The sequence below is a fragment of the Schistocerca piceifrons genome, chromosome 2, assembly GCF_021461385.2.
Source record: "Schistocerca piceifrons isolate TAMUIC-IGC-003096 chromosome 2, iqSchPice1.1, whole genome shotgun sequence".
In the NCBI taxonomy this organism is placed as follows: domain Eukaryota; kingdom Metazoa; phylum Arthropoda; class Insecta; order Orthoptera; family Acrididae; genus Schistocerca; species Schistocerca piceifrons.
The window spans coordinates 754,981,884-755,006,224 of NC_060139.1; the positions used below are offsets into that span (position 1 = coordinate 754,981,884).

Sequence of the window (24,341 nt, forward strand, 5' to 3'; positions counted from 1 at the left end):
CAATGTCTGGCAAATATGGTTGTTAAGGCAATATAATGGCTTTGTTTTTTGTTGCTAAAAAATAACTAACAAGCATTGAGGTTTGAGGGGGAGCATTATTGTGATGCAATTTACATGAGTGGTTTTGCCACAGTTCTGGTCGTTTTCTTCAGATTGCTTCACATGAACGGCGTATAACCTTCAGGTAGTATTCCCTATTGACCTTAAGACCGTAACTCGTGATGCACTATCCCATTGTAATCAAAGAAAGCAGTGAGAACAACCTTCACATGATCGAACTTCTCGAACTTTTTTTGGTATTGGCTCTTCATGCAGTTTCCTATGGGATGATTGGGCATTGGTTTCAATGTCCTACGTGGTATACCCGTGTTCTTCTTTAGAAATTCTGGATTGTTTCTGATTTTGTTCTGCAATCCCTGAGTGATGTCTATGCGATGTTGTTTTTGGTCGAAATTCAACAATTTTGGAACAGACTTTGCTGCCATACATTTCATGCCTAGAACGTCCGAAAAAATAGCTCGGAATGAGCAAAAGGAAATGCTGATGTCATCAGCAACCTCTGATGTTGATTTGTTAGTTTCCCAGAACCATTTTCTTTATTTCTTCCACCTTGTCATCAGTGACAGATGTGCTTGGGCATCCTGGGTGGTTATCGCGTTCAGCTTCTTCTCGACCCATTTTGAAAAGTTTATACCATTTGTAAGCACTTGTCTTACTCGTTGATTCGTAAAATGCTGCAGTCATCATTTTGAATGCAGTGCTGCACTTTATTATTTCATTTTTCAAGCAAAATTTACTGTAGATTCTTTGATCACCCCCCCCCCTTCCCCCCCCCCCCCCCCCAAAAAAAAACCTAAAAATTCACCAAACACTTGAAAATATTTATCACCTGTCAACAATAAGTTGAAAATGCAAACACATGTCAGGAACATGTGTACCACACAGAAATCAAAAATTGTAAATTGGATTTATAAATCATGCGAAATGGAAAAAATTCCAATTACTTTTTGATCGCACCTTGTATACATAACTTTTCATTTCACAATAAGACATTTCACATTTTCTTGTGATTAGTAATTAAAAGTAAGTTATTTTTATCATAAGTTATTATTCATTATTGGTAACTAACATTTTAGCTTGATAAAAAATTTAGAATAATTTAAAGGTAAAAATGTAAAATGCGAAAAAAGTTGCTGCAAGTGAGCACCGAACCAGTGATTCCGCAATTTCAAGGCTAGCTGTAAGCATTCAGCTACATGCTCAAGACTTGTACTTAATAGCACTTTGAAATTTCAAAAACGAATTTGAAGAAATGCATCATACTGCGCTAGGAAACTACTGTCTTGATGCTGACCTGTGCAACAGTTATAAAGAAGATGGAATAGGGCCAGTCCATTAGGTCCTTTTGTGAGATTCAAAGTTTTTTTTTGGATTGCTGTAACAGGATATGTATACTCTAAGGAACAAATCTTCACTTTCGTGTGTTATTTTCAGCAGAGCACACATTTTGGTCCTTTGTAAAGATTGTCTTCAGAAGCACTGTCCATTTTTTTGTACCGAATTGATGACTAGAGAACTATTTTCAAACATATAGTGATACGTGATAAGCTGTAGCAATGTTCTTGGCTGCATAGTAGACTTTAGCTTTTACGTAGTATTGCTTCCCAATACTACTATGCTCCAGGTGTGTGGTATTTCATTCCTTTGCATTTTCATGAAATTTACATCCATTTTTTTCCTGTCTTTGATGTATGTGGTATTGTTCCAGCTTCATTTTCCTCGTAAAAAATTAAAGTTTGTCATTCCCACACTAACAGAAATTGTTCTTAGACCAAAGGATGCTAACAAATTGACAATCAACAAGAAGTCAGTTATGTGGTATCGTTTCTTCAAAGCTGATGTGCTGGTCAGTCAAACGAAAACCAAACACCCGTCACAACAGAACCATTTAATGGCTCCATTCAAAAGTAATCACTACACATGCTACAACATTTATACCACTAAGCAACTGGACCGTAAATTCCTGTTTTGCGGAATGCAGTTAGCTGCTGACGGATCCACAACTGCACCAACTCTGCACATCCTCATCCGACTGAAAGACATCAAAGCAAGCGTTCTTCAGATCAGAAAATATGTGAAATCACATAGTGAAAGACTTTGTCTGTATGGAGGATGTTGCTGTGTTTCCCATTCTAACTGCCTGAAGTGTAGCCTTTGTCCAATTGGTAGTGTGAGGATAGGCATTATTGTGCAGCAGGATGATTCCGTCTGACAGCATTCAGGTAGTCAAAACGCAAACTGGAAAGTAAACAGTGGAAACGTTCTGGTAAGATCATGACGACTTCCTTTGACCATAGGGGCCCTCTGCTTGTCAAGTTCTTTGAGTGTGGAGCTGCAATCATCACATCACTATGAAGATACTTCGCAGAAACAGCAATGCACCATAAATAAAAATGTCCAGGGAAGCAGTCAGAAGGAATCGTCCTGTTGCACGATAATGCTAGCCTTTACACAGCCAATCGAACGAAGGCTATGTCTCGGTAGCAGCATCCTCTGCACAGCCCAGAACTTCACAGTGTGATTTTCACATCTTTGTTGACAAGACTGCCATGCATGATGGCGGTTTGTCAGCCAAGGAATTGGAAGAGCGGATGCAGTTGTGCATCTGTCAGCGGACAACTGTGCTCTATGACACAGTGATTGATTGTCTCATCTCCCAGGGGATGAATGTATGTCTTAATGTATCTAATGATTTCTTTTGAATGGGATCATTCCATGGTTCTGTTGTGGCTGGTGTTTGTTTTCAGTTGGCTACCCATTATACATTAGAAATATAATTGTACTCAGTGTAACTATCTCTCTCTCTCTCTCTCTCTCTCTCTCTCTCCTCTCTCTCTCCCGCCCTCCCCCCCTCTCTCTCTCCCGCCCTCCCCCCCTCTCTCTCTCCCGCCCTCCCCCCCTCTCTCTCTCCCGCCCTCCCCCCCTCTCTCTCTCCCGCCCTCCCCCCCTCTCTCTCTCTCCCGCCCTCCCCCCCTCTCTCTCTCTCCCGCCCTCCCCCCCTCTCTCTCTCTCCCGCCCTCCCCCCCCCTCTCTCTCTCTCCCGCCCTCCCCCCCCCTCTCTCTCTCTCCCGCCCTCCCCCCCCCTCTCTCTCTCTCCCGCCCACCCCCCCTCTCTCTCTCTCCCGCCCTCTCCCCCCTCTCCCCCCCTCTCTCTCTCCCGCCCTCCCCCCTCTCTCTCTCCCGCCCTCTCCCCCCCTCTCTCTCTCCCGCCCTCTCCCCCCCCTCTCTCTCTCCCGCCCTCTCCCCCCCCCTCTCTCTCCCGCCCTCTCCCCCCCTCTCTCTCTCCCGCCCTCTCCCCCCCCTCTCTCTCTCCCGCCCTCTCCCCCCCCTCTCTCTCTCCCGCCCTCTCCCCCCCCTCTCTCTCTCCCGCCCTCTCCCCCCCCCCTCTCTCTCCCGCCCTCTCCCCCCCCCTCTCTCTCCCGCCCTCTCCCCCCCCTCTCTCTCTCCCGCCCTCTCCCCCCCTCTCTCTCCCCCGCCCTCTCCCCCCCTCTCTCTCCCCCGCCCTCTCCCCCCCCTCTCTCTCTCTCCCGCCCTCCCCCCTCTCTCTCTCTCCCGCCCTCCCCCCCTCTCTCTCTCTCCCGCCCTCCCCCCCTCTCTCTCTCTCCTGCCCTCCCCCCCCTCTCTCTCTCTCCCGCCCTCCCCCCCCCTCTCTCTCTCTCCCGCCCACCCCCCCTCTCTCTCTCTCCCGCCCTCCCCCCCTCTCTCTCTCCCGCCCTCCCCCCTCTCTCTCTCCCGCCCTCCCCCCCCCTCTCTCTCTCCCGCCCTCCCCCCCCTCTCTCTCTCCCGCCCTCCCCCCCCTCTCTCTCCCGCCCTCTCCCCCCCTCTCTCTCTCCCGCCCTCTCCCCCCCCTCTCTCTCTCCCGCCCTCTCCCCCCCTCTCTCTCTCCCGCCCTCTCCCCCCCTCTCTCTCTCCCGCCCTCTCCCCCCCTCTCTCTCTCCCGCCCTCTCCCCCCCTCTCTCTCTCCCGCCCTCTCCCCCCCTCTCTCTCTCCCGCCCTCTCCCCCCCCCTCTCTCTCTCCCGCCCTCTCCCCCCCTCTCTCTCCCCCGCCCTCTCCCCCCCCTCTCTCTCTCCCGCCCTCTCCCCCCCCTCTCTCTCTCCCGCCCTCTCCCCCCCTCTCTCTCTCCCGCCCTCTCCCCCCCTCTCCCTCTCCCCCCCCCCCTCTCTCTCTCCCGCCCTCTCCCCCCCCTCTCTCTCTCCCGCCCTCTCCCCCCCCTCTCTCTCTCCCGCCCTCTCTCTCTCCCGCCCTCTCCCCCCCCTCTCTCTCTCCCGCCCTCTCCCCCCCCTCTCTCTCCCCCGCCCTCCCCCATACGCCCTCCCCCCTATCTACCTACCCACCCCCTCTCCCCCCCCTATCCCCCCCTATCTACCTACCCACCCCTCCTAACCTCTCCTCCATCCCCCTCCTAAACCTCTCTATCTGATTTATCTATATATTTCTTATAGATTGGTGTTCTTCAAGAAAGGCTTGAAGTTATCCGAAGGCATGAGGCATCTGGACCTTGTCCTGGAGGTCCACATTGTGTGTTGCAAGATCACATGTTTGGTTCAAACTTGCTAGATAACTCACAGGTAAGGATTTCCAGTCAAATAACTCCAGTTATAGGAAAAGAGAAAGAAACAGCTCACTAGAGATGTTAAAAGTATTCTTATCTTCAGGAAGTTACACACGTTACTGTGTACATTCTGCGCATATATATTGTTCTGTTTTAATGTTCTCTTGATGTGTCCGCTGTATAAAAACATTAATAAGTAATAGTAATGAAACTGAAACCACCCTGAACCACTGGTTGAAGGCCACAAGATTTGTTTCTGTGAATTAATAAAAGGTAGTGCTGTTTAATTTCATGATTTGAACACACATATAAACATTATAGCTTATCTCAGGTCTAGCTTATTTCCACCAATGAGAACCGCTAGGGAATAGAATATTAGAAGACATAACTGCATTATTAAGAAATATGAGAATGAAATGAAGATAAATAGCTCAAAAGGAAATAAAAGTTTATCCGTTCATCTGGCGAATTACATGCGTATCCAGAAGGTTGCCACGGAAGAGGAAATGTGGGATAAACTGAAATGAGTATATTGTGATTCTCAGAGGAGAATAGGTTTGTTGACAACACTTCAGTCACAACCACAAAATTGCTTGCTGTTGAACTTTCAACTTGTTGGATGGCTTAAATTTCTAAGTATAAGGCTAATGGGTTGATTGCGTTCTACTCCCTGGCAATTATAAGCCGGTAACTATAGATTTGAAAAAACTTGAATATTGCAGCCACAGGAGATTTGATTTAGACAGTTACTGCAAGTGGGTTGCTGTAAATCGTTGTCTGATGCCATGATTCTTGTAACTAAAAGTAGGATCACTAGCAGGATGCGTGTCACATTTTCCCAAAGCACCATCTTAAAACTATTAAAATACAGCTGTTTTTTGCAGATACTGCTGGAGCAAAACAAAGACCAGCAATAAACTGTCAGAAGCATCAGCAGACATCCCATTCTTCATGGAAACCTAAATCAGGCGTATAACATAAGAGACTGGCATCAGGGCTCTGGTGCATATAACAATTGTATACAGCTGCTCAATCAATGAAAGATTCATACCTAAAGACTGGAAAGTTGCAGAAGTCACACCAATACTACAGAAAGGAAATAGGATTAATCTGCCGATTTACTGGTATCACCATCATTGATTTGGCACAGGATTTTGGAACATAAACTGTGTTCAAATATTATGAACTACCTCAAAGAAGAAGATCTGTTGACATTTAGTCAGCACAGCTGCAGAAAGTCTCATTTTTGTGAAACACAACTGGTCTTTATTCACACAAAGTTATGAGTACTGTCAACAGAGGATTTCAAATTGATTCCATATTTATAGGTTTCCAGATGAGTAAAACAGAAGTGATATCTGACATTCGCCAAGGAAGCATTATAGGCCTCATGTTGTTCGTAAACTATTTAAATGATTAGAGAGACTATATAAGCAGCGCTCTTAAATTGTTCGCAGATGTTGTGGTCATTCATCAGAAGATCAATCCAATTGCAAAATGATTTAGAAAAGATATCTGTATGGTGTGAAAGTTGCAATTGACTCAGGCCATCTACACCAGTACTAAAAGGAATCACTTAAATTTCAGTTACTAGATAAATTATACGAATCTAAAGGTTGTCAATTAAATTAAATACCTAGGGATTACTATCATTATCAACCTAAATTGGAATGATCCCATAGATAAGGGGAAGGCAAACCAGTGAATGTGTTTTATTGGCAAAACACTTTGAAGATACAACAGGTCTACTAAAGGAGGTGCATGTGCTACACTTGACAGTCCTGTCTGGAATATTACTGCACAGTACGGGATCTGTACCGGATATAATTGGTGGAAGATATTGAAAAAGTTCAAGGAGGTCGGCTCCGTTTGTATTATTGTGAAAGCGGGTGGTGGGGAGGGGAGGTGGGGGGAGTAGTTATGGATATGATATGCGAGTTGGGGTAGTAGTCATTAAAACATAAGTGTTTTCGTTGTAGTGAGAAAAATCATAAAAGAAATCAGAGTCCACGCGGAAAGATTTAAGTGTTCTTTTTCCCATGTACTGTTAGAGTGGATATAGTCTAACAAGTGGTTTAATGAACCTTGCACTTAAGTGTGAAGTGCAGAGTGGTCATGTTGATGTAAATGTAGATGTACATCAAAGTGTCAAAGGGAATGAAATTTGCCCCAGGCAATGATCAGTTCAGAAGTAATTGCAGCCAACAGTGGATATGTAGCTTTAAAAGATATGTACACACTCATTGACATCTTTGCAGGCTGTACTAAGACAGGAATTTCACTAATCCGTGTACTTAATTTAGGCTATAAAATACAAATTTGCCATCAGTAAGCAGAACAACAGAAAAAGTTCTTTTTATAAAAGGGGCTGTTATATTTATGACTTGGTGAAGAATTTTGTGCCATATATTCTCTTATCAGTGGTATGAGTAAAGTAGATGGATGCTAAATTTACGAGCAAAACCAAAGTGGTCATTGTAATTAAATGACACTGAAGTATGGCACAAGATGATGGGACTTCAAATTTAGATTCAATGAAAGATTTACATATAGGCTTGGACAAAGGTAATGCATCTAAAGGAGCTGTCAATAGTCCTATTGTAAAATATTTAGAAGGTAAGCAGGCATGTTTCATTTCAAATGTTTTATCTATCAAACTAATCATGTACTTAAATTAGTTCATTCAGAACTACATGGACCGATGCATATGATGTCAGTTCTAAAGCTGGGTACTTCATAATTCTAATCAAAGACTACTTGACAAAAGTTTTATTACGTTGGTGAGTCAAATGAAAACCTTAAATTTGTAATAACAAATCGAAATTTCACGCGGTTATCCTGTAAGTTGGTAAGCATGCTACAAACAGTGTGCAGAGTGGCCTCTAGGTGGCAGCATAGTGTAGATGCACACATACTGTCGCAGTATCAGTATAAAGATGGCCGCCCCACTTGCCGACTTGCACCAGGGAATAACAGCATTCTGTTATTCGGCTTTGTGTAGTGAAGGTGTGAAACCTATTGAAATTCATCGATGAATGAAGGTTCAGTATGGTGATGCATGTTTGTCACAGCAGCAAGTCTACAAATGGAGTAAGAAGTTTGCAAATGGTGTGACTTCAGTGGAAGATGCTCCTCGTCCAGGTCAGGCAAAACGAGTTGTGACTCCACAGAACATTGCAGCAGTTGAAGCCATAGTGAAGGAAAACCGCCGAGTGGCACTAAATGACACTGCAGCATGTTGCAGATTAGTCATGGGTCAGCACATCACATTCTGCATGATGTGCTCCAGTTTCACAAAGTGGCTGTAAGACGGATGCCATGGCACCTGACTCCTGATATGAGAGAACGACGTGTTCATGCTTGTGAAGAACTTCTTCAGCACTTTGAACGAGAAGGTGATGGCTTCCTTGCAAGAATCGTTATTGGGGACGAAACCTGGGTTCATTTCAACCAACCGGAAACAAAGAGAGAGACCAAGGAATGACGCCATTCCTCATCACCAAAACCAAAGAAGTTTCAAATAGAACCATCAGCAGGGAAGGTTATGCTGACTCTCTTTTGGGACGAAAAAATTGTCATTTTGGAGCATTACATGCCTAGAGGGCCCACTGTCACCAGTGCATCTCCTAAAAAATCATATGCGGCCTGCAATCAAATCAAAGTGACATGGATTGCTGTCAGCAGGTGTCCTTTTGCAACATGACAATGCAAGGCCCCCCACTGCCCGTACAACAGTTGCAACACTCACAGACCTGCATTTTGAGTGTCTTCCTCATCCACCATACTCACCAGACCTTGCCCCAAGTGATTTCCATATGTTTGGACCACTCAAAGACGAAATGGGAGGAAAGAAGCTCCGTTCTGATGAAGAGGTATGCCACGTGGTGCACCAGTGATTGTGCGGACTACCAAAAGAATTTTTTGCTAAAGGAATGTATGCACCTTGTATGTGCTGGAGGACTCGCAAGCAACGTGGGGGAGATTATTTTGCAAAGTGATACAGCTTTGTACTACTTCTGCACGATAAATAGTATTTTAAGAAATATTTAAGGTTTTCATTTGACTCACCCTCGTATATACACTTAAAAAGAAAAAGACCAAGGATCAGGACCCAAAAATTATTCAAACTTTTAAGAGAACCAGACTGGAAGGATGATTTGTGTGTTACGCACTGACAACACAAGCACATTTGTTCATGAAAAATTTACCACTTTTCTGAATGAATGAAGAGAGTTGTACAATAGGTGACAGTATCTTGTAATGTAGATCAAAATGGTTTAGCTGAGCATTATAACAGTACTGTTATTGGGAAGGCATGATGCCTACTCATAGAAGCTAAATCACACATGAATTTCAGGAGAGAAGTGATCTCTACAGCAATGTGTTCCCTCAGCAGATTGAATAATTAGACTGGAAGGAGAATGATAAAGAAAGAAGCTATAAGTTGGCAGTATTTGGCAGTAAAGTGCACATCCACATTCCAAAGGTCTGCAGTCACAAATGTGACGAAAAAGGCACTGGCTGTGTATTTGTTGAGCAGGTTTAAATGAATGGTATGCTTAACTTTCTACACAGTGTTCCACAGAGATTAATAAAAACAAAGGATGTCACACAGGTTAAGAAAAAGAATCTGTTTCAGTGAGGTAATGGTTCACAAAGATTGAGAAAAATGAAGCACTTCTAGTCATTCACAAGAGCTGAGTTTATTTATTCCATCACAAACAAAAATGAAGTTGAAACAGCATAAACAGGACTGCAAGAAGTTGAATCACAACCATGAATGAGAGTAGCACAGAATAATTCAGCAGTAAAAAAGATGCTGAGCCACCTATGCTAATTAAACCACTGTAATCTTCCAGACTGCTTAAACCTTAACTCTTATATTCTGAAAAGTTATTTGATTGAAAGCCATAAACACTGGCAAAGTCACAACATTATCAACTGATAGATGATTTTGGTCGTAAAGTGCCAGCCATTACTGATTGTGGAGGGATGTAGGAAATCGAAAGGTATTACTGACTGCATTCTTAGGCAAATTACATATGTTGCTTTGTGGGATAGAAACTATATCTGTCTGTATTCTTTTCTTAAGCAAATTGCATGTGTTGCTTTGATTGCTTTGTGTGGTCACAGTATAAAATGTTTAAAAAATTAAATTTTCTATACTGAAACTACTCGGCTACAAAATAAGTTTTCTTTTGTTGTAACAGAAGTTGGTAGAAGCTTTTATTATGAGTGCAGGTGACTTTTTTAACCTTGCTGCTGTTTAGAACATATTGGACGATTTCAAGTGAGGTATATCTACCTCGACCCATCTGATCGTCCTCTATAAGTTATAAGAGTAGCTGAGTGTTCATATACGACAATGGCTCACGATCTCTTTCAATATCTAGTGGGGAGAGGAATGTTTCTTAAACTAAGGATGTTTTGTGTGTGTTTTTGTTAACTACTCTACTAGCTATTAAAACATACAGATATATATTATAGTGCTGTTGATGGTATTTCATTGTGTGTTTTCCCTCTAAATACTGCTGGCAAGTGATTGTGTAAATACTTAGTGGTGAATGTTGTTTTATAGGTATCAAGTACAACAGGTAAAGCTCGAAACAAAGGTGCCCCCAGACCAAAAAAACCAAAGAAAAAACCAGAAGATGCAGCGGCTCTGGCACCACCTGCTGAGTGTAATGAGGCAGGAGATTTCAGTGAACTCCATGGCATTGGTGACAACTTTCAAAACACTTCTTTCGATGAAAAACAGAAGAAGCCAAAGCCACCTAGGTAAGGTGTGTGTGTGTGTGTGTGTGTGTGTGTGTGTGTGTGTGTGTGTGTGTGTGTGTGTGTGTGTGTGTGATATAGGAAAAAAATAGCTTAATAACTGGCCTCACACTTTTTCTTTGGAAGGATAGTCATGCTTTCTCTCGTCATTGCCGGCCAGAGTGGCCGTGCGGTTCTAGGCACTACAGTCTGGAGCCGCGTGACCGCTACGGTCGCAGGTTCGAATCCTGCCTTGGGCATGGATGTGTGTAATGTCCTTAGTTTACTTAGGTTTAAGTAGTTCTAAGTTCTAGGGGACTGATGACCACAACAGTTAAGTCCTATAGTGCTCAGAGCCATTTTAAACCTCTCGTCATTAATATCAATTAAGTATGTGCCAGTAATGTTCTCAAAATAGCATAAGTAGCTGGTCTTTCTGGCCCAATAATTCCGCTAAGTGGCCGGTCTTCAAAGTGTTAAGAAAGTAGCACATAAGTGAATATTCTCCCTGTGCAGAGGGAGGGAAAGAAAGAAAATGAGAATTTGAAGTTTCAACTATTGTCTTTTGTTTAGTAGTTGTTCTTGTTTATTCCTGAAGATAACGTCTCACAGAAGCATAATTGACAACTAATATTTTATTGTGCATGTAGCACAATATTAGATATCAGAAATTAATCATTTAGCAAGAAAGAACTTTGCAACCCCTGTAAATAAAGATTTAACATTTTTCTAGTGTGTGTCTCAGTACTATTTTAAAAATATCTGTGCTTTGTGCTTGAGGATAGAGATCTCGCTGTGTAATTATTTCTGAATGGTTTTACACTATTGCAGCATCATTTGTGCAAAATACATGAATTGAACCTGCTTCTTTGTGTACCAAGGTTAGAGTTTGTCACATATTAGGAACTACTATAAAATACATGTCATGTGATGAAATTTTCTCAGCAGTGTTTTGTGACATGTAAGAATGTTAGAATGACGATATTTATTCATTAATATGATATTGAGAATTATTGTGGAACTGTAAAAGTTCTGACATTTCATTGACAGTTGGCTCTACACTAATGGACAACTAATACATTGTCGCCATTACATAGTTTAATGTCAAATTAAATTCAAGCACTGTTATTTTTAGACTAATATTTCTATTTTATCGCCTGCTGTCATATTTGTATAAAGATAACCTTATGAATGGGTCTTGCAAATTAGGCCTGTAGTTGACAGCAAATTCCAATTTGCTTTTTTATCAATAGACGCCATGAAATAGCATTACAAAATATCTGTATACTTTGGAAGTGGACTGCTTATACTTTGTTGGTGTTGTCAGATAATTCATGATATTCTGACCAATGATGTCCAGCTGTGTGTTGAAGGTGGGTCATCTATTAGGTTGGTGCATAACACACACATAACAGACTTCATACATCAATAATGTATTCTCCTTCATTATTTGCAACAGTCTGCCAACACTGGGGGTAACTTTCAGATTCAGTGGCTGCAGTGGCTGTAGTAATCATGTTTTTTTCAGGCGAAGAACTTCTCAATCCATGAGTGGAAAATGTGAGAATCTGAGGGTGCAAGATCAGGTGGAAAAGATTGGTGTGAAGTAACTTCCAACCCAACTCCTGTATAGTGTTTTTTGTCAGTCTAGCAGACTGTGGGTGGGCATTGTCATGGAGTAGCATCACTTAATGCAGTCTTCCTGGTCATTGTTCTTGGATTGTGTCTGCAAGATGTCTCAGTTGTTGGCAATAAATGCCATTAGTGATGGTTAAATCACGAAGAGGCAATTCTTAGTACACCACGCCGCTGCTGTTCCACCAGCTGTGAAACATTATCTTTTGTGGATGTGCACAGGTCTTTTTAGGAGTAGTTTCTGGTTTGTTTGGGGGTCAACCATACCTTTCTTTTCCTGATGTTAGCATAAAGACACAATTTATAATCACCAGCAACGATACAGCATAGAAATGATCTGTGTTGTTCAGAAGCCAAACGATGACATAGCAAAGAGAGATGCGTATATGACCACCTGCTGATTTTTGTGATTTTGGCTTAGAGTATGCAGTACCCATACACCCAATTTTTGAACTTAACGCCATTGCATGCAAATGTTGCACAATCATGGAAGGATCACAGTTTATCACATTTTCCAGTTCTTGGGTACACTGACACAGATCTTTGTGGATTAATTCGTTAAATGATCTTCATCAAACCCAAAGGCTTTCCTGAATGTTGACTAATATCAAAGTGACCCTCATTAAAAGGAGAAAACCAGTATCTTTCTGTGCTCTGTCCAAACGCATTATCTTCATACCCAGCGCCAATGTTTCTGGCTGCCTCTGCTGCTGTCAGCCCTCCACTGAACTCAAACAAAAGAATGTATAAGAAATGTTCAGATTTCTCCACTTGGAACTCCATTTTCTTGTACTCACAGCTCCACTCACTATCTCTAGATGACAAAATGTAAGCCCAATTAGCAACAGTGAACTACAAATAAAAATTGACAATTGATAAATAGACCCATAGTAACTGGAAAACGAATATGCAAAACAAAAACACTATGAACCTATGCACGAACATAATAGTTTAGAGAAAACATGCTTGTGTGAAATGCAATACTTTCTTGCACTGGTGAAAGAATCCGCCATGTGAACGAAGTTGGCATAATGCGGAGACATTTTAAGTCTGCAAAGGCAGAGGCATGAAAATAATTTGTTTGTTGCCTTGTGCTGAATGCATAAGCAATTTCAAAGCTTTCTTTTAATTGATAATAACCAGTCATTATACTTTCATCCATACATTCTTAATTTGTGAGTAGAGTAATCCAAAACTATGGCTTATGTCATTTTAGTCACTACCCTCCGCACTCATTCGTCTCCTTCTGATTTTTTTTTTTTCCATCTCAGATAGGGAAGAAGATGATTTGTATTTGACATGAAGAGCCTTCTTTTCCCACTTGGGTTCCAAAACTGATCAGTGCAGTAGATGATGTATAATAGTGATTCTTGTCTGTGGAAATAGTTTTGAAGCAATTTATTCAGTTGTTCTGCACCATTTGGTTCCTAAATCCCATTTCCTGCTTGCGCTTCTATCCCCCAAGTACATACCTAGCCAAAGGATACGAAGCAACAAAAGACTGTCATACTGTTTGGCTAGTGTTTCACGACAGAAGGGAAGGATTCACCCTTGAAAACCACACCCAAGTTTATTAACAGTCAAGTACTCAAGGGTAAGATGAAGGAAACAATTTAGGTATGGAAAAAAGGTAAATTTTTAAAAATGTGTCATGATTGGCCTGATTATGAAGAATATGTTTACCTTCATTGATGAGATTTAAGTTGGACAAAACTACTTGACACAATCATGAAATCTGAGGGTAGCAGGTAAGTGATTATGAAGTATTTGTGCTTTTCACTAATATTGCAGATTTTATCACATGGCACATGTTAATTGTACTTCTTCAATTTCCGCCACAAGTGCTGCACTCTGTTCACTCCTATGCTTAGTTTTCTTCTTATTGATCCATCAGAGTGTCACTGTTGTTGCCTCAACACAACTACTAATGTGAGATTTAATAGTTACAGTTTTGATTGGCATAACCAGTGTGGAAAAATCAGCCCGTTTGTAGTTAATAGTTTCCTGAAAATGGTATTCTGGAGGATGGAACTTGGCTCCACACAATCAGAATGTGTTTAATCTTCTGTGTTGAGGTACTTTGACAGTTACTTCGACAAAGTTTACATCTCAAAGACTGCAATATGTTATTTTTCTTGTCTCCAGTCAAATGATAACTTTTAGTACCAACATTACATTACATCACAGTTCAGGTGATGTATAGTCTTGCAAACTTGGGCACGTTAGATTCTGTCCTTCATTACTTTCTGGTACATTTAGCAGCATAGACAACTTGGTCAGTAGTAGAGTGTTTAGCTTGGGAACAGTAGGCAATTATAGTAATCAAGGACATTTGGTAGTATCGTAGTACAAAGTACACTGTTATTGACTGCAGACAGTTCAGAATCCCAAAACTGGGTTTAGTGACAAGTAGAGGAACTTTTTTGTGCATTGTGATGTTGTTCCCAACAAAGTGCATAGAGGCTCAAAGACAGTTACAAATTTTTACACACAGTAAGAGCCAAACCTCGTGGTGTTCAGAAAGGACCTAGTGGTAATAGTTACTAAAACTTAGATATAATATATAAACAAACTTGTGTGTGTTACTGAAAATACAATAAAAAACAGTGTGTTGCAATAAAGCATTTAATATGCAATAAAACAGTCATTAATCACTGCTTGCTGTTTTTTGTATCTGCTTTGATGTATATTGAATAATAGATTTTTAACCATAATTTAGGAATCTATTTATTGTATATTGGAAAAACTATGCAACAACTTTTGTTATTTGTATTTGCTGTGTTATTGTTGTTATTTTTACCATGAAAGTATTTCTATGGACTTCAGAGTAAAACAGTGTGTACTCTTTTCTGTGTGCGTGCGCGTGCGCGTTTTCCCTTTTCACAAGTTAAACAGTTAGCTACTTCAGTGTGAGCTGAAATAATATAATTTTTGATAGTTGTGACCAGGAATTACACATTTTTCTCTTTCAGGAAACCAAGAGAACCAAAAAAACCAAAAGAACCAAAGACTCCAAAGGAACCAAAACCACCCAAAGAACCGAAAGCTGCCAAAGAGCCGAAACCTCCAAAAACTCCCAAGGAACCGAAGAAAAAGAAGGAACCTAAAGCACCTGGGGAAACCAAGTCTCCAAAGCCAAGAAAGTATGTGCTTACTTCTTGCTGTGCAGCTCCTACTACAACTTGAGAGAGAGAGAGAGAGAGAGAGAGAGAGAGAGAGAGAGAGAGAGAGATATGTGGTAAATAAGTAAGTACTGCTGCAAAATAAGTTAGCCTATCAAGTTTATTTAATGTTAATTGTTGGTTCCAGGAAAGTAGCCAAGAAGAAGGACGGAATAGTGGAAGAAACACCATCTAGTTCAATCGAGAGTGGTGTTGAAGAAGTCTTGTCAGATCTTCTTGCAGCAGTAGAATCTGAAATTGCTTCAGTGGAAAGACAAGACAGTGAAAGTGAAATGCTGACTCCAGATGATCCTGCAAGCCCTTCGAAAAGTTTGTCAGAATCATCAACAAAGACAACGCCAACGACTAGAAAGCCTAAAAGGGATAGAAAGGCGAAAGTGAAACCAGTTTTTCCTGCAAAACGGAATGCAAAGTTAGTATATAAAATACATTTTGAAATTATTTGCGACAAACATGTGTCAAACTTTTAGAACTATAATGGTTATGATTTTGTTGCTGACCGATATCACAGTACGTCTGATTTTTTTCTCGATAGGTTAGGTTAATGGACTTCCAGGGGGGCAGAGAACTCGAAAATGTGTACGCAGGGGAAAAACATAATTTTGTTGTGTGGTTTTCTTTATCTCATTAAACACAGCTTATTTAGTACTGTTGTATATTCTCAGATGGTTTAAAATTTTCATATGAGCAGCAAAAATACATGTAGACCCGCAGAGTGATGTATTATGTTGTGATGTCTGTAGCTTTGTGGAATATAGATAGGGTTTCAGGTTTCATACAAATGTCTGTGGTAGAAAGTACCAACCTTATAAAGTTTGTTTAAAGTTTGGCCATGTTACATTTTTTGGCAGCCATAAATATTGAATGCTCTCAGTGAATTCCTAAATGTGGATGAAACTGACCATTATCTGATACAATACTTTCATTAGAAAAACCTTAGTCCAACTAATAATAAATCTGAACTAAGTTCTACTCTGGGAGAAGCATGGGGCGGTGCAATTCAAGTGAGGCCATAGAAGCTGCCAAGATGAACATTGCAGTGGTTGACTCAGTGAGGTCATCTCCCCAGGAATTCTGAAGAAAATCCACAAAGTGATATTGGATGACTGTTGACTGAAAGGGTACAAGTTAGGGAGCGCATTGTAGGCATTTCAAAAGTGCTGTACGTTGAATATGGACTGAAAATTTGGACATGAGAAAGATTTGCGCAAGGCTGGTGCTGCGTTCACTCACAATGGAACAAAAAAATGCTTTATGCGGATGTTTCAATAAAATTGAGTTATTACAACAATTCATAACCACGAATGAAATGTGGATCCATCACTCGCCCTTGAGAGGACGGAACAGTCGAAATAGTAGGTTGAAAGGGGAGAATTGGCTGCAAAGAAGGCACACAGTTCTGCCTGCATTGCAAGGTCATAGTGTCAGTGTTTTTAGATGCGTGTGGGACAATTTTCATTAATTATCTTCTAAAAGGAAAAGCAATCAATGGACGTATTATGTTTACTTTTTGCAGTGTTTAGGTGATGAAATTGAGCAAAAAATGTCGTGCCAGAGAGAGAGAGAGAGAGAGAGAGAGAGAGAGAGAGAGAGAGAGAGAGAGAGAGAGAGAGAGGAGGGGGGGGGGTTACTTTCATCACAACAGTGCACCATTTCACGCCTCTATCACTTCATTACGCACCTTATTTGCCAGATGTAGCCCACTCTGATTATTTTTTGTTTCCAAAGATTTGCCACAAATGAAGAGGGTGGAGTCTGTAATTGAGCCATTTTGCCCCATAAACAGATGCTGAGTCCCAGAAAGGCACAGCAAAAAAGAGTGTATCAATGTGAAAGGAGACTATGTAGAGAAATAAAACTTTCCCAAAATATTTGTATTCTTTGTTAGTTTTTGATACTTCTCAGATAGCACTCATATTCATTAGAGAAATAAACCCAAACTATTATTAAAGTTATCATAATTGAAGTTTTATTTGCAAGAGATTTGTAATGTGACAGGAAATTTTTAACATTGAGAACGTGAGCACAGTTTCAAAAACATAATTGTTGGAGAAGCCAACAATGACAGTGCTGCTGCTTGTTGTCTTGACAGTCCTGTAGTTAGAGGTACTAGCTTCTATAACTTGACTAAAAGTAATTCATTTCATATTTAAGCAACGGAAAATCCAGGATGGAATGTAACAGTCTGGCTATTTATTCACAGATTTTGATAGCTATTTTGCCCTATAAACAGAGTATCAAAGCTATTGAACATCACTGTGAAAAGTGTATCAATGTGAAAGGAGACTATTTTTGACAAAGGCTTTGGTGGTTGGAAGCTAACTTTCCAACTGTCTTTTCGCTGTGCCGTTCAGTGACTCAGCATCTCTGAAGCTATTATATCTGTATTGATAATTTGGCAAGTATAACTAATAATAGGAAGTATTAGGGTTTCTGATACAATTGATTTGATAACATCACCATTAATTATGCATTAATAGATAATTATGATATGGGTGTTCTTTACAAGTATCGTCTGTGAACCTTCACTTTTTCTGCAAGTAGCATTTAGAGATAAAAAACATTATTTGTATTAAAAATTGATTCAGTATGTGTTGATATTTAATATAAGATTAAAATAGAAGTAAAAAAATAATTACTACCACCAAAAATGGAACTAATAATTTTGCAATTGCAATCTTAGTGTTGCATAATTCTATGGTCTCCCTCCATATATCTTTCAGTGCAGTGTACAAACTCTGTAGTGTGGCATATGGTTTGTAGGTAGCTGCATAAACCTGCATTACATCACTTGTGCTCTGAACAGTTTATGGGGAAAACTTGCATCTACACTGTAATTAGCCATTTTGAAATTTGAGTCAACTTTAAAATGTTGCAAGTTTATGAAAGTAATCTTTTCCATTTTTAACAGGGGGATGTTCACAAAGAAGAATAAAAAGAAATTAGTTGGCGGTGATGAATCTGATGCAGAAGACATGTTGGCGACTCCTCCGCCATCACCTGACGATGATTCAGAAAGTTCAAAAAATGTGAGTATCACTGTTCAAATTCGTTATTACTCCTCAGTTAAGGGGGTTTGTTGAAAGTGTCTGGACAGTATCTACAGACATATAGGAAGTAAGTAAGTAAGTAAGTAAGTAAGTAAGTTTAATGCCCTGTAGACTGCAAGTTGTATGAAGTGGAGCACAAAGATCAAATTTTGATAAGGGTATGATTTAATCAGTGTAGGTCAGCCACAGGAAAACTTAAATCTGCATGAACAAAAATGAATGTGTAAATTTTCCTTCTGAATGAGAGGCCATTGTATTAACATTTAGTGTGTAGCTGCCATAATACTATGCCGCTTGTTGGAAATGAGAATGAGCAGGAAATATAATATGATGTCATGCCAGTTCCGCTGATTTTGTGCAGTGTCAAACGTATATTTATGGCTACTCCAAATATGTCAGGTGTGCAGGCTTTGTAGCTTTAGCTAGTTGGTAGTAGTGGTATCACTAGATAATTTTATTGTCTTTGAAACCATTGTCATCATCTGTTGTTTCGCAGGCATTAGCTGATTTTCAAATTCTGTTTTGTGCCTTTTGTGTGCAATTGTGTTGATTTTGTGTTCAAAATGTGCAGTGAAGAGAGAAAAATCTGGAGCAAATGATTTACCAAGCCATTGACGAGTCTGCAAGTAATGAGAACAAAATATTTGATGAGGGTTCAGTTTACACCTTCATTGTATTATCATTGCATATTGTGTTATGAAGGATTTTCCTACAGATAAATCAGCAAATCAATCTTGAACATATGATTGCAGCGAGTGAGTGTTGGACTACGTACTTCTCCAGGTTTCAATTTGTATCACACTGTACTCCACAGTGAACCCTATATTTTGCTTTATTCCTGTGTTTTGTGTATATCTTTAGATTTATGTGGTGTGTAAAAGAAATTTAAACAGAAGGATTACTTGTTTGGGTACTAGGATATATATTTGAATACCAGAACTCCTTTTCAGTTTTTTATATATTACTGTTGAACTGAAGTTTCATGTGTGGATTCAGGTTTAACATTATCAATGCCAAGATGTGTATATTCAAAGTAGAAAATCCAGTACACCTAAAAAGTTTAGAAATTCCAGATACATGTTTGTACACACAAGTTATAATTAAAAAAAAAAAAAAAAAAAAAAGAAACTGGTATAGACATGTGTATTCAAATACAGAGATACGTAAACAGGCAGAATACGGAGTCGGTAATGCCTATATAAGACAAGTGTCTGGCAGATTGGTCTGGTAGATTGGTTACTGCTGCTGCAGTGGCAGGTTATCAAGATTTAAGTGAGTTCGAAGGTGGTGTTATAGTCAGCACACGAACGATGGTACACACCATTTCCGAGGTAGCAATGAAGTGGGGATTTTCCTGTATGACCATTTCCCAAGTGTACTGTGAATATCAGGAATCTAGAAAAACATCAAATCTCTAACATCGCTGTGGCCGGGAAAATATCCTGCAAGACTGGGACCAACGAGAACTGAAAAGAATCTGTCAACGTGACAAGAAGTGCAAAGCTTCCGAAAATTGCAGAAAATTTCAATACTGGGCCATCAAAAAGTGTCATTGTGTAAACCATTAAATGAAACATCATCGATAAGGGCTTTCAGAGCCGATGGCCCACTCGTGTACCCTTGATGACTGCATGGCATAAAGCTCTACGCCTTGCCTAGCTCATCAACACAACATTGACTGTTGATGACTGGAAACATGTTGCTTGGTGGGGTGAGTCTTGGTCCAAATTGTATTGAGCGAATGGATGTGTACGTGTATGGGAACAATATCATGAATCCATAGACCCTACATGTCATAGGGCACTGTTCAAGCTGGTGGAAGCTCTGTAATGGTGTGGGGCATGTGCAGTTGGAGTGATATGGGACACTTGATACATCTAGGTATGACTCTTTGACAGGTGTCATATGTAAGCATGCTGTCTGATCACCTGCATCCATCCAGTCCTATCCGTTGTGCATTCCGACGGACTTGGGCAATTGCAGCTGGGAAATGCAATCCAGAATTGCTACAGAGTGGCTCCAGGAACACTCTTCTGAGCTTAAACACTTCTGCTGGCTGCCAGGCTCCCCAGACAAGAACATTATTGAGTGTATCTGGGATGCCTTGCAACATGCTGTTCAGAAAAGATCTGCATCTCCTCATACTCTAACAGATTTATGGGCAGCCGTGCAGGATTCATGGTGTCAGTTCCCTCCAGCACTACTTCAGACATTAGTTGAGTCCATGCCACATTGTGTTAGGGCACTACTGCTTGCTCACAGTGCTCGCGGGGACCCTACACGATATTAGGCAGGTGTACCAGTTTCTTTGGCTCTTCAACGTAGAAGTGCTAATATAGATAATGGCAGAACAAATTTTGGAATTTATAGAGTTATGTTTCTTATGCCACTAAGTAGTTTAATCAAATTAATGCAGTAACTGTTTCTAGAGAGAATCCATCCTATTCGGATCAGCTTTCGTGGAATCTGAAGTAAATCACATTAAAATAAACAAAACAGCTTACAAGATACTTTACTATCTTCAAATTATTAATTATTTCACTATACTCTCAAATATCCTGTTTAGTGTTGAATTTGTAATAACAGACATCGGGAGATTTTTTTAAATGCATTTGAGACATTTTGTGTCAGAACTTAAACGTTTTCACCTGACCATTAAACTTGGTGTACTAGATGTTACCATCGTCATTTGACATCAGTGTCTAATTATCTGTGCTGCCAACTCTACAAGTTTTGTTGTCTTAACCATAGCTTTCAGATATTTCCTTACAAACTATTCAATTGGTGCTGAATAGAAAAGCATAGTGGCTAAAATTCGTTATATTTTAACCGCATTGATATGCGATACAACTCCAGCTGCATAAGATAACTGAAGAAAATGAATGTAGAGACATACTTCCAACATCTTTCATTTGATATGCAAAAGAGGGACATTAACTTCTGAAGACATTTCTCAAGTTTTTGTCCTGTATTGTACCCCTGGAAAGATAGTTCAACTGTATATATTATTAAAGTATTATGTAACTGAAAGATGCATGAGGATAAAATCATCAGTACCTGCCTATTTGGATACCTCATCTGTGGAGCGTATTTTAACTTAATATCTCAATTTTGTGTTGTTGGTATGTGGCAGTCAAATGGCAATAAATGTCCCATAAAGCACATTCCCTACTGGGATGCCAAGAAAACAGCCATTAAGACTCATATTTGAAAGGAAACTCATTAAAATCTCAGCCCCATTTAGATTTCAGGTCATTTTCTGAAATCACTGAAGAGAAAAGCTAGGATAATTCTTTAAACAAGCCCATGGCAGATATCATTTTCTCTACTTGTCAGATTTGATAGTGCGCGCCAACTTTTATGCTGAGGGAATGTTAGTTTGACCTTCCTTAATTTGCAGTAGGGGAATGTGATTCATTGATAAATAGTGATTGCTAATGGCTGTAACTTTTGAAGCATTGTAAAGGACAAAAGTTGGTTGTGAAAATGGCTGCAGAATTTAGACTGACATTTTGGAAGTGGTGTTGACTGACTGACATTTTGGAAGTGGTGTTGATACTAATATTACTTGCTTGCTCCTTTTTTGTATAGGGGAAACTACAATATATAAACAATTGCCCTCCCAATCTCTGCAATATCCTTGTCAGATCCTGTGCTGCTCCTGCACCCACCTCCTTACCCTTTGGTTTCTACCCCTGTGACTATCCCTGTTGCAAGATGCCCTAAGCAATCTTCTGCAACCACCTGTACAAGCCCCGTAACTCACAAAACATATACTATCAAAGAGAAATGATACAGCATATACCAGCTGTTATGTAAACACTGTTCAGCATTTTACATTGGCATGACTACCACCAAGTTATCAGTTAGGAAGAATGGGCATTACCAGCAACACACGATGGGCATAGGCAGAGGATGTATACCAGCAACACACGATATCCTGTTGCAGAACATGCTCTACTCTAATTAATTGTTGCATGATGCTTTAACAGTAATCTCTGTCTTGCATATTTCCCTGTCTTTCACCTTTAAAGTCTCAGGTTTTCAAATCTCGTCCAATGTAGTCCCCAGCAATCAGTGTTTCCTTTTCATCCTCTCCAGTTAGTCTTCCCTGACATGGGGTCTGGGTGATTTTTCCACACTCTGCCCCTTTTTCTAAACCTCTCAAGTCCTTTTCTTTCACCCCTCTTCCTTCCCCTTCAGCCCTTCTGTAGGAAGACGGAGCCACTGGCTCCGAAAGCTTGCCTAAGTAAAACCGTGTGTGTGTGTGTGTGTGTTTTCTGCTGCCGTTTGGTTAGTAGATTTTTAAAATCTGTCCATTTTACGTACTATAGAAATGAAGTATCATATAGCAAATCGTCACTATATTTTACCAAGTGAAAGAGACAGAAACATTCGAAAAGCGTAATGTGGAATAAAAAGTAGTACTGTTTAGTAGGGATTGGTAGGTATGCATGGCACCACAAAATATTCTGGAAGAGGCACTATGTTGTGGGCCATTTTGGCCAATTTTAATCATTATTCAGTTGTCTAGTTCATAGACAAAACTTTTATGGTGTGTGTGTGTGTGTGTGTGTGTGTGTGTGTGTGTGTGTGTGTGTAGGCTTCCATGGTTCTCATCACCTTCAACCAAATCTTTCTGGGCATATGACCACATCAACATCATCTTAAATTAATGTGGTCACTGTTGCAAGTGACCTTCATCAGAGTGATCCATTTACTGCTTGCACAGTGATGAACAGATAGTTATGGTTTGTGCACTCTTGCTAGATGCAGTAGACATCTATGTAGGCATTTGAAGAACCAGTGCTAAAGTCATCTTCATTGCATGCTTAATGCCGACTTCAGAATGCACACCACCTTCGTTATACGGCCACTTGGTGAGTAGGAACTGCTTAACTTCCAGCATCTCAGTCAACAGCATGCTATACCCAAGTCACAGTGGAAATTGAAAAGAACAGTGTGCTGCCCTTACTTCGTGTGGAAATGTATAGAAAACTTGATGCCTCACTTGACTGCCAAGTGCATGGGAAACCTACCTGTTTGACGGATACTTTTCTCCCTACTATTACCTGAAACATTGGCACCGTCTTCGCTATCCCCTGTCTGCTATTCTGCCTTTATTTTTCTGATCCCAGTCCAACCTCACAGTAACATTCCATCCTCCAGCACACCTGTGTAGCTCCTTCAGTTAATGAGCTTTGGCAGTGACACGTGACCTCCAGTTATATTCCTTAACTTACATGCAATCTCCTACAGTTTCAGAAGTTTTAATCAACATATTTCCTTCCTTTCTTCATTCCTTCCACTCTGTATGCGGCCAGTGATGGGTTGGGACAGGTCTGGTATGTTATATTTCATAGAGAACCGACCCTACTCTTTTGTCTGTCTTTTCTGTACTTGCTCAAATGTAATAACATTGAAAAACATAGTTGCTATTGACCATGCAGCAGAGATGCTGAGTCATAGGTAGACAGAACAAAAAGACTGTTGGAAAGTGAGTTTTTGGCCAAAAAGGCTTTGTCGAAAATAGACACCCCCCCCCCCCCCCCCCCCATACACACACGTGCAAACCCAACTCTCAGACACATAACCAGTCTCCGGCAGCTGGAGCCAGACTTTCCATACTGGATTCTCCCTTGCTTGACTTTACTTGGCCATATGTGACATTGTCTTCAAAGTGTTTGTGCATTGTGTGACTGAGGTGACATGTGGAAACCATCTCAATATTTACCTAAGTGAATGTGGAAAACCGTCTAAAAACTACATCCATGCAGTCTGGCACAATGGCCCTCGTCATTAATTTACTGGGTGGTTTTGGTGTGGGAACTGTCTCTCCCTGTGTTCCAGAAGAGGGCACTCTAACGTGTTCGACATGCTAAACAATAAACAAATTCTGTTCTTCATTTGAACTTAACACAGAAGGATCATATTTAGATAATGTACTAGTTGCTGTGAGATTTAATACGTACCAGGTAGTATGATTGTTTTTGCATATCAGCTAGTATGATACCTTTGTGTTGTACACCTAGAAACAGTCTTTCAATTTTTTCCCTCTTGAGTAGCACAAAACAAACATTTTTGACTCTCTTCCAGTTGGGTCATGT

The 24,341-nt window shown here is 40.6% G+C and overlaps 1 protein-coding gene across 1 annotated transcript in view; it reads left to right on the top strand.

Annotated features, from left to right (window-relative positions):
- Nucleotides 1–24,341, top strand: part of LOC124774928 (chromodomain-helicase-DNA-binding protein 7) — a 326,638-nt gene that overhangs the window by 61,076 nt on the left and 241,221 nt on the right. The window contains exons 4-8 of the mRNA XM_047249608.1: nt 4,504–4,629; nt 10,192–10,391; nt 14,975–15,145; nt 15,312–15,596; nt 18,096–18,213. Of these exons, the coding sequence (XP_047105564.1) occupies nt 4,504–4,629; nt 10,192–10,391; nt 14,975–15,145; nt 15,312–15,596; nt 18,096–18,213 (900 nt within the window). The remainder of the gene's footprint in view (nt 1–4,503; nt 4,630–10,191; nt 10,392–14,974; nt 15,146–15,311; nt 15,597–18,095; nt 18,214–24,341) is intronic.